The 11,198-nt window shown below is 44.6% G+C and overlaps 1 protein-coding gene across 2 annotated transcripts in view; it reads right to left on the bottom strand.

Annotated features, from left to right (window-relative positions):
• Positions 1–462: 462 nt before the first annotated feature.
• LOC138593316 (rho GTPase-activating protein 44-like) overlaps positions 463–11,198 on the bottom strand; it is a 36,773-nt gene continuing 26,037 nt past the window's right edge. Inside the window, exons 18-22 of one of the 2 annotated variants that reach the window (XM_069664268.1) lie at positions 9,673–9,864; positions 8,332–8,859; positions 7,332–7,438; positions 6,623–7,006; positions 463–4,548 (exon numbers count right to left, since the gene is read on the bottom strand). In XM_069664268.1, coding sequence (XP_069520369.1) covers positions 4,391–4,548; positions 6,623–7,006; positions 7,332–7,438; positions 8,332–8,859; positions 9,673–9,864 — 1,369 coding nt within the window. In that variant the 3' untranslated portion in view covers positions 463–4,390. The remainder of the gene's footprint in view (positions 4,549–6,622; positions 7,007–7,331; positions 7,439–8,331; positions 8,860–9,672; positions 9,865–11,198) is intronic. The other variant, XM_069664269.1, reaches the window with a different exon arrangement.

Below are 11,198 nucleotides of genomic sequence, written 5' to 3'. Positions count from 1 at the left end.
ACAATGGTGATCGAGCCTATAGCCCACTGATGAAAGCCTTTGCATTAGCAGAATTACAGACTGGGTGTCTGTGGTATCCTTCGCAGAAAAAATCACAAGCGGCGCCCAGTTAGTGATGCGTTTTCCATCAGCCAGCAGTGGTTGGTCTGCCAGAGAGGGTAGGCGGAGCTAAGCGGCTGCTTTTCTGCTCTCTGCAAGTGTTGCGAGTAAACAGTAATCTACTATGGCTGAACAAACAAAGAAAAGATGGATGACTACAGATACAACTTCAACAAGAAGTGATGAAGATGAAGCAAACAGTCTGAGAAGGAAAGCGACCGTCAGCCAGGAAAATCAAGAGTTACAACCGGAGCCGACCGTGGACGTCACACATGCAGCACTGTCTGGATATCTGGGAAGTGTGCCACCGCAATTACCGTATATCACCAAAGGTGGCACCAAAGATAATGAAACTGAGATCTTCGAGATTATCACTTGAATGAATTGCAGTAGAGCCGACATAGTTGGTAAATTAAAAGAATAATTGATTGACAGCAAATTAATCAGAAATATTTTTGATATTTGATTGTACCTGTAATTTTTAAAAGCAAAGCTACCTCACTTTTTATTTACCTGTTGTTGTTTTTTTTGTCCTATGTGAAAATAAACACAGTAACAAAAGATTCTGATTGTTATTCGGACAAACACTTTGTTGACATTACTTTGGGCTTTGGGAGAGATGAAAAACTCATCATCAGATTAATTGATATTGAAAATAAACACCATTTGCAGCCCTAAATTGTAGAAAATGTCCACTTTCTTTTTCAAATGCTTGTGAAAACACTCAATCAGCTGTTTTTATTTAGAAAAGCTACAAACTAGATTGAACAGCGCCTACGTCAGCGCCATGAGAGCTGCTGTACCGTATAATGTTACTGTGCGAAGTCTACTCCAGTTATTTTGTGTGAATGTGGCAATATTGTGCTAGAACCTTTAACATTATAATATTATATGTACAGTATAATGTTATAATGTTCATTTATATTTTCAATACAGTATTTGTATATATCTATTTATACATATATATTTAAAACTCTCCCCTGTCGTATATACAGAACACATTATGTACAGACGCTCCGTATTTACAAAAGTCCTGTGAATAATATCGCACTTTAAAGAAACAGGATGGCAGAGCAGCACAGTGACTTCGAGGCCATGTGTCGAGGATGTTCTCTGGACAAAATGGAAAGTCTTACAAATCTGGATAGGTCACAACAAAACCCACCACAAGGCAAAGAACAAACTGCTGCTGTCGCATGCAAACCTTGTTTCTCCAGTTTTATTGGTATTCAAGTTTTCTCTTCGACGTAAACCTCCTGAGAAGGTTCAAAGCGACAGCAGGGAAATCTGGTCCCGTGTTTCTTTTAAGTCCTCAGATATGATTCATGTGTAGTGGAAACAATCACAACTCCTCAGACCCAGTAAAAAGGATTCAGAAATATCTCTGTATAAATACTCTCATCAAAATAAACACATATACATATATCTTTGCACGTGCCTCTGGTTCAGTAATATAGAGCTAAAATATCAGCATCATCAGACCTGTAAGCTGCAATGGTGATGAAACTGAAACTGCACTGTCAGAGAAAGAAGTGTGCTCATTCTGCCACTGAGGCTGCAGCTTTTTAAGGAAATGGCACCTTTTTTTCTGATAGTGAAACTGTTTTCAGTTCTTTGTCATGATATGATCGAATGTTTTAATACCTCAGGGCAGGAGGATACAATCAAGTACCTGCATGCTCTCGCTCAGCTGAGCTAGCACTTTAGTGACACCACCTTTCTAGGGACGATTGCAACAGGTTGTCCCATATGGAGCCTGAAGTGTGCCATCAGTAGGAATTATAGCTTTTAGCATCTTTCTGCTCATTGTTTTTATCTCTGTCACAGAGATGCTTTAGACTGCAGCAGGCTGCTGTTTTAGAGAAATAGCTCTTAAAATCTACACTTCCTGCATTGCACTAAACAGCAAACAGACACTGTAAACAACTAGCTAACAGAGCAGTTAGCAGCTAAAGAGACGGATTTTTCTCTTACTAGTTGGTGGAGACCAAAAACAGAGTTAAAAAGGATTAAATAGGACTTAGATTTATTAGATGGACACAAATGGAGCCAACATGCAGGATTGATTTCTTATCACTAAAAAATTAAAAGTAAGAAACCTAAACTGTGGAGTTTTGGACGATCATTTTTTTTGTTTTTGGAGCTATTAGAATAAAAATGACACAAATGATGCCGTATAGGTGGGGCAAAAATTGAATCTTGCAGCCAATAAACAATGTTCCGCTCATCTTCAGGTCATGACGCAAACAAGGAAGCTTCATCATGATTGTGAAAAGCAGATGACTGAAAATTAGCAAACTGGTGTGTATGTAAACCAATTAAAGGGCCAGTTCGCCGATTTACAACCACAGTCCTATCATGTTATTATGGGGAGCTAATGCCATCAATTTCTCCCTGTGCCTTTGGAGGGCGTTATCCACTTCTCCAGTGGGCCCTGGAAAACCTCCGCCAGACTACGGAAAACGTGTCATCTGGCGGAGGCCAGGGAGCTCACTAAACTACACTTCCTCAATCTAGGACGCCGCCTCCGATGTCATGTCTCGTTCAAAATCATCAGCTTTGAAATGTAGACTGCAGACCTGAACATTTTTAGACGATCCACCGGTATATTCTTGTTGTATTTTGGATTCTGTAACACTCTGAGCCATTGCCTGCAGTGAAAACGGTAGTATTTCACTCCAGCATCTCTCGCTGGGCCATTCCTTTGAGAGGGAGGGGCGCAATGCATGCTGGGTGTTGTAGGAATGTGGAATGGGCGAAACCACAAGCTGTTTGTACAACTTTCTCCACAGCTATGGCGCCAATTTAAAATATTCTTGCTTCTATGGATTACAGAGAACACCAGCTTTGACTGACAGGGGTGAACTGCTCCTTTAAAAGGTCACTGAATCTGCTTTTAATTGTTGTATCAGGACGGAAATGCATTTAGCTCATATTTTGGAGTTCAGGGATGAACGATACGTTTTGCACACTTTTGCTGAAACACTGAATATAACTGAGTTTTATGTTGACAAGAAAACTCAGCAGGGCACCTTAAAATAAAGTCCCACCCCCGGAGCAGCAGCAGGAGCTCTGATTGGCAACAAGCCTGACGATACACAACAGCTGCTGCTAACAGAGCTCCTGCAGCTGATGGGTTGGACTTAATTTAATTATTAATTCAAGCAAATGTTTGATGGCACACTCCGGGCTCCATAATACCAACCCTGAACATCTTAGGCTCTCTGTTGATTCAGCTTCCTGTTCTCAAAAATCCCCTGCAACCTCGCTTACTGCCAAAATAATTCTTTGTAATCACATGGAGTCTTTTCCCGCCGTACTAGCAAAAGCCGTTCCAACCCTCCTGTTTTACACCTTTCATAAATAATGATTCTTTTATATTTAAAAGCTCCCTGACAGCATGAACTATATTCTCTCTGGAGGATATGGTTTCTTTATAGCTCTCCTGTAGATACAAAATATGATCTGATTTGATTTATAATGTATTTGTATCATATATTCTGCAAATGTACAGTATAAACAATAAATATTCAGTGATTGATATCCTCATTGAATGCCAGAGTGAAGTGTGATGGGGGTTATTACCTCTTTGCAAACCTGGTAGTTGTTTTCCTAAATGTCTAAAACATGCATTCCTGTTTACGCTCCACGACACCAACAGTGCAACATCATATAAGTACAATAACCAAACACATACAAACACACACACACTTTCCAAAATACAACATACTGGCACACTCACAGTGAACGCTCAGGTGGGACAGAAATTTTGGGGGGTTTTGCCATCAGGTGCCGGATGGAGGCAATTTCAGCAGACGCTCCTGAGGACTGAAGGAGGAACTTAAGACGGGGGATAAAACAGCAGGAGAAATAAAAAAGAAAGCCTTAGTGTCGGAGGGATGTACAGTACTTTCACTCAAGCAGCAGCAGCAGCAAAGAGCGCTCATTCCTCGCAGCGGCCTGTTTCCGGTCTCATGTGTGAAGTTAAAGGCAATATTGCAAGTGAATCAAATAAGGCAAAAAGAAACAAAATATTAAATTAAAAAACACGTTTCCAGTTGAACAAAAAAAGTCAGAATGTGCGTCTGATCAAAAGTCCCCTGCAAACACCTCATGATTTCTTTTAACTGAACCTTATCTTTTATTTTTCTAGAAGAGCTTGGATTGAGATCCTGTGACGATGAGATCCAGAGTGAGGCTGGAGAGGTGAAAGGTCAAAGAACGAGTGTGTTGGGGGAGTGTGTTTGAGCGAGACGGTGCAGCAGTAGCTTTGGGTGTGAACTCAGTGGCGTCATAGCACTGTGCTCTCAGACTCTTCCTCCGACTCGGCTCTGTTGTTGGTCGACTCAAGCAGCGCCACTGAGTTCCTGAAGGGGGAGATGTGGGGCAAGTCAAAAATACCGTCCAGTTCCACGTTAATGACGGGGATGTCCAGGTTGCAGAGAGCGTCTGGCGGAGCAGAGACACAGACAGGATGAGAACAGAGGAAAACAAAAGATTACCAGTGATTTGTGTTGATTTGCAGAGTGAAACAGATCATTCCAGATGTGGTTTCATCAGTGCTGGATGGTTTAACAAACAGCATGAGGGTCATCGCCATAGTTACAGTATGAATGCAAAATGCATGATAGGGATGCACAATATAAAAGACTTCTTATCATGAAAATCAACAGGAATAATACATCTAAAAATTTGATACACTTTATAACACGTGAAATCACTATGACATCATATGTCCTCAGAGTCCAGAAAGGTAGACCAAAACATTATTAATAGCGACCAGGGATGTTGAGGTAAAGAAATAAGATAAATATATTAGCGGGTTAAGACAAAGCATACATACACTATACATTTTTGTGCAAATTTATGTGCATGCAACTCCAATCAACCTGATACAGCATGGCACCAACCGGCGATGATTTCTAACAACTAAATCATTTTTCTTTAGGGTCTAGAAATCTCCCTCCAGAGCAACAGAAAAAAACTGTTTTCACAAGAAGAGCAGCGCTCTGCATGATTACCAATTAACCTTAAAGATATAATCTCAAAGCTTTTCATTTAAATAAATGTCTGTAAGTCTCTATCTATCACCGAATGAGGTAACACAATGGTGATTGAGCCTATGGCCCACTGATGAAAGCCTTTGCATTTGCAGTATGTAGTATTATTACAGACTGGGTGTCTGTGGCGACATTCACGGAAAAAATGACAAGCGGTGCCCAGTTAGTGACGCGTTTTCCATCAGCCAGCAGTGATTGGTCTGCCAGAGAGGGTAGGCGGAGCTAAGCGGCTGTTTTTCCGCTCTCCGCAAACAGTCTGAAAAGGAAAGCGACCGTCAGCGAGGAAAATCAAGAGTTACAACCGGAGCCGACCGTGGACGTCACACATGCAGCACTGTCTGGATATCTGGGAAGTGTGCTCCTGCAATTACCGTTTATCGCCACACGTGCCGCCAAAGACAACGAAACTGAGATCTTCGTGATGACTGCTTTCAGAATAATAGCAATAAAATCAATACTATTTTTATCTTTATCAATGTTGTTACTTCATTAAAGGACAAACATAAAAAAGAAATGTGTCCCAAAAGTCAATATTGTGCATCTCTATTGCTCACACCTGACTGACATGATAAATAGCAATTTAAAACACAAAGACGAGTCAATTCAATGAACACTGGCAAAACTTCAAACCACAAGATCAATGCAGTTAGTTATACTTGTGTATAAACTAATATTGACCTCGGTTTGATGCAAACAACAGCTACTTCTTTGGTGTCTCTTGTGAGAATGATGACGTCCACAGTGTAACACGTGTGATGAACAACTGGACACTGCACAGACAGGAAGTGTGCTGACTGAGGAACAGCGGTGGGCAGTGAGGCACAACACTGTGGAGTGGGAGTGGGAGTGTGGGGGGTGGCGGGCAGTGACTGTCAAAGCCGAGGGGGGAGGCAGCTGGAGCAAGGCATTATGGGAGGGAATCATAGGGCAGAAAAGGTTTTGCGTATCCGCCCTGGTTTGTCTGATGGACAAGTCCATGTAAGCCATGCATCGCATCAGTCTCAGCCACCATGCAAAGGCCGACAAACCGGGTTAGAGCTGGACTGAACACAGCAGCTGCATGTCGGGATATACATAATGAGCAGTCATGTTTGCAGTGGCTCTAGAGTGAGGCTGCCGAAGACCAGTGAATCAGATGATCCATAATCTGTGTCCACTAGCAGCTTCACTCTACAGTAAGCTGGCTCCACGTTTCGCCAAGATGGCAGAGGGGTTGGAAACGTCTGGGGGGAGGTGGGATTGGGAGTCAAGGGGTGAGGCTTTAGCACAGGAACTCCTGCTTACCCTAAAAGTCCCTCTCACATAGCATCACACTGAACCTCTCGGCTCATACCGCTGTAAGTGAGACAATAAGAGCAGTCGACAAGAGGGGAAATTAGACCAAAACATTGTTAATACCTACCAGTGACGTTGAGGTAAATATATAGAATAAAAAAGTTGTTGTAATAGTTGTCTGTCGTTACCTGTGGACATGCTCTCTCCAGGAGACAAACCGTCCAGCAGACCTGATGAATGGTCCAGAGGTTGGGGACTGGTGCCGGGCGTGGAGGGGGGCTGGGGTGGAGGTAAGCTGGGCCTCTGTCGGGGCGGTTTGGGGGTCGGCCTGGCCTTAGTGAGAGTCCCAGCCAGCGAGGGTGGAGAGGAGAGAGACGGGGTGGTCGCCATCTGGGACTGTCCCGGGGAGCCGATGGTGGCGTAACCCTGTGGGTAGCTAAAGCCGTATGGGGAGGGAGTGCTGGGAGGGGTGGGCGACAGGCTGACAGGAGACGGCTGGCCTGTGGACTGGTCGGACATGGCTCCTGACTGGCAGAAAGGGACTTTAGGGGGGATCGGGGCCAGCTTCTTTGCTGCAGAGAGGACAAAGACAGAGAGGACATTTATTGCTGATGTTTTGTCATCTTTTGTCTAATCTGTTTATTTTACACTGTGCTGCTGTGGCCTCTATGTTAACATGACAGCATTCAAATTAACTCTCCACAGAAATATGCCCAAATAACATCCACGTGGTGACTTTTCTGAAAGGTAATCAGGACTGGTTCTGACAGGTGAAATCTGCACCATAAGTACATCATGAGTTTCATGTCTCATATTCAAAATTTAGTGACTAAATTGTTCGAGAAGATAACAATAACGGATTCTCATTTAGACATGTACAGGCTGCAGCCTCCTTACCTCTCCTCAGGGTGAGAGGGCTGTGATCAGAGTGCTGCGACTGTCCACTAGAGGTCATCGTTCCCTTCTGCCCGATCACTGGAGACAGCTCCTTGTTCTTTAGCGTGCTGAGGACAGAGTGAAGGAGAACAAACACACAGATAATTACAAGCTGCAGCTCATGTCTGTGACAGTATCTCAACCCTGTTTCCATAAACCTCTTGGCATATTAAATAAATATGAGAGCGCCCATAGTTCAATGTCAAATAGCCTGAGTGACCACTGCTGCAGACGGACATGTCGTCTATACTGCAGCAGAAGCAGTTCAACAATCCCAACTAAACCCTAATGGCTTAATGGATTTTCCTTACTGTTACAGCGCAGTGCAGCCAGAATGCCAATGGGAAGAGGGCCTGAAGGTCACAACATAACCAGTTTATACTCTGACTGTCAGCAGATGAGGCATGAATGAATGATTGAAGCTGCTGGGATTTAAAGCCCGGCTGGAGATATGCACATGAGCATCTTTGGGGTTTTTTCAATGTCAGACATAATCACGTCCTTCACTGACGTTGTTTACTTTAGCGAACATTACACTGTGTTGTTTTTGTTCATTGTCAGCGTCTGATCCTGCAGTCTACCACTCAGGGCTGACTGGGTAATGCTATGACTCATTAACGCCCACTTTTATAATGGTATGCACTGAAAGCTTTGAATTTCCTTTGTTGCCTGGTAACTGGCTCCTGAATATCCTGGCAACATGGAAAGTTATGGATTGCATCATGGCTGTTAAATTAAAGATGGAGCTGATAATGGCGTTCCTAAAGAGCACTGTTTTCCATGACTGACGAATGCAACAACCAAGGCAATAAATAAGACAGAGGTTTGGGTGGAGCTGTCGGGAGTATCTTTATCTCACCCATCCTCTCTCCTCCTCCCATCATCCCTCTCTCTCATCTCTTTGTCTCCTCATTTGTGTGTGAGTGATGTTGGAACGAGTTAAGCAGGGTTCTGTATTTACCTAGTCAGCTTGGCTCCTCTCTCGCGATTACAGGGACAGGCTGCCCATGGAGGGGGAGCAGAGAGGGGTGTGTTGGGGGGTTTGGGGGAGCCAAGGAACAGATCGTGACGAGTAAGAACGAGCGGGGGTTTGATGTAAAGGGTGGAGCCATTCGTTTCGGACGGGGCGGCATGCGAAGCGTCGGACAGGGAGGCCTGTTTGGGCAGGTGCAGGGAGCTGGGTTTGGGGTTGGAGTTGACGTCAAGCTGCTGGGGGGACGGGCAGAGGGAGTGGGGGAGCGGGGGCGGGCTGTAGCCGGTGCGGCGTGGGGGAGGGGACGGGCCGGGTGGCACGGATTCGGGACCGGGAGCGACGGGACGCATACCCGGAGGTGCTCGGGTGTAGAAATGGTGGTGAGGGATCGAGAAGGAAGAGCAAGAGGAGGAGGAGGAAGAGGAGGAAGAGGGGTAAGGGGGAGGCGGCCTTTCCTCCTCAGGGGAGGGGTAGGCGTAACAGGAGTCCGACCAATTGGAGGATGCATCATCCGAGCTGCAATGATAAACACAGCAATGTTTCATGGGGAATTGAGCTGGTCTGCAGAGGTGAAAACTGTTAGAAAGGATGCATTAGTTTCTACAGGAAAAGAGAGGCGGGACTTCTAACTTTGCTCCATCATGAAGGAAGAAATCTGGTGATTATTAATAATTGTGTCCACAGGGGAAAGTTAGGGGCTCAAGGGGCACAGAGAACGTAAAGAAAGGTGCTCTATGGATTTAAAAATAAAACAGAAAAGTCACCTCATCCATTGCAGGGCCTTGCGACAATGGACGGTTATGCTGTTAATGAGGCTTGGACTAATGGCAAAAACAAAACAGATAAATCATTCATGCACATGCAGCAATGGAGCATTACAGAACTGTGTATGAACATTTCCACATTTGTTATGTCAGACCCTTACTGAAGAGAAGTAAACCTTCATTAGGGCCACATGATTTACAGGATCACCACTCAAGCTGAAAATTAACCTGAACGACTCCAACACAACGATAACCAAGAATATAATGTACGGAGAAGTGAAACGTAACGAGCAATCCAAGTTTAAAATGACATGCTTGATCAGAGGTGAGACATCAGGGATCAAACAGAGGTGACAAAGAGAGGATGAGCCTTTTGGGGAGGGGGAAACAGAGCAAGAGACAAGAAAACGTAGGTAAGAGCTGACAGCGCTGCATGGTGTGATTTGCAGGACGCAGCAGCAGCAGCAGCAGCAGCACACGCAGCGAGGGGAGGAGGGAGCAGCAGCAGTCAGGAGGTGTGTGTGAGGGGTTGAAACAGGAGGACGGGGGGGCACGACAGCCTTACCTGGCTCGGTCGCTGTTATTGGGCGGAGGGGTGGGGGAGGGAGAGACAGAGAAATCCCCAGGTTGCTCTGGGATGAGAGCGTCACAGGGCGGGGTTGGGGGATGCACGCTCGGTGGCGTGGAAGAATTTTTGCGCGAAGAAGACGAGCCCCTGCGCGACACCCATGTAGTGTCCATCACCCTGACACCCATGCTGCAGTGGGACAGAGATGCACAGCCAATCAAATCAAAGAAGGGCGTGTGGATGTGTCGTTCGGGGGTCCACACCCTAAACAGATCTGGTCAGGTCTGGGGTGACGTTGCTAAGAAGGGTAAAGCCCCATGCCCTTCATCTACATGCTGTGAAAAGACCTGATCCTGGTTCAGCTTCACACAGCCTTGTATGGTCGTACATAAGATCCTCAGCATGCAAGAACAGAGAACATTTTATCCACACACTGTCTTGCTTCAATGGAATAGTTTCCGGTAGGATGGTGATGATTGGGTGAGGTGACATGAAATCTTTTAACTGCAACATTACAGCAGTTTGGATGAAATGAACAAGTATAATGTACATTACGGTCCCTTGGGTGTTAAAAAAATAGTTTTGGAAAACACCCTCGTCAGCGTTCTTGTAAAGGATTGGATAAGCAGATTGAAACCAAATTAATGTCTGTTTATCAAAAAAAAAAGGGAGAGCTAGCAGGCCTTTAGCTTAGCTTAGCCCAATGAATGCAAACAGGGGGACATAGCTAGCCTGGCTCTGTCCAAAGGTAACAACATCTGGCCACCAGCCCCTCTAAAGCTAAATCAATAACACGCTGTGTATACTTAATTTAACCATACAAAACTATACGTATGAAAAGAACAAGCTGTGGTTGAACTGATGTTATTTGTTGGATTTGCCAGAGTTCAGTTCTATTTTTGGGTTTGTCTTCGGATCCTCTGATAGCCATTGCTACAGTAAGTCAAAGGTCAAACCATTGCAAGTAACAAGCAACAAGACCTACAGAGTTTAACTAGTGCTAGGTTTGAAGAATCTTAACTAGCTTAATTTGTGTTGTAGCTGTGGAAATATGGTCACATCTGGCTACAAAAAGATAGCTACGACCTAAATCTGTTGGTTCATGTTGGCTTATCGACTTCTTTATAAAAACTATAGCTTAAATGTGGGGTATTATGCTAATTTAAAGCTCTATATTTCACTCTGTGATACCTGTGGAGTAGCATTAAAAAAACTCTCTCTTTCTCACACTGGTGCTCTGTGCAGGCCCTCATACAGCCTCTGCCTGAAATGACGCAGTCAGCTCTGTACCTTTAAGAAACCCCGCCCCTACAAGCCTGCTTTCTTCTGATTGGCCAGCTGCACTTTGTGATGTCACAAAGTGCAGCGTGTAGAAAAAACAGTGTGAAATCTGGCGTTCACAGCAGCCTGCAGACGGAGTTATCCCCATGCCTCTCAGCTCAAACATACTTTTACCTACAGATTTGAAACTTCACCCACGTTTAGTCTGAACATCCAACATTGTAACATTATACGTCTTTATG

This window comes from Semicossyphus pulcher, unplaced genomic scaffold (assembly GCF_022749685.1).
Source record: "Semicossyphus pulcher isolate SPU_LCO1_2020_fin unplaced genomic scaffold, fSemPul1.0.p SCAF_16, whole genome shotgun sequence".
Taxonomy (NCBI): Eukaryota; Metazoa; Chordata; class Actinopteri; order Labriformes; family Labridae; genus Semicossyphus; species Semicossyphus pulcher.
Note: the sequence above shows the minus strand (reverse complement) of the source record. Positions and strands in the feature narration are given on the sequence as shown.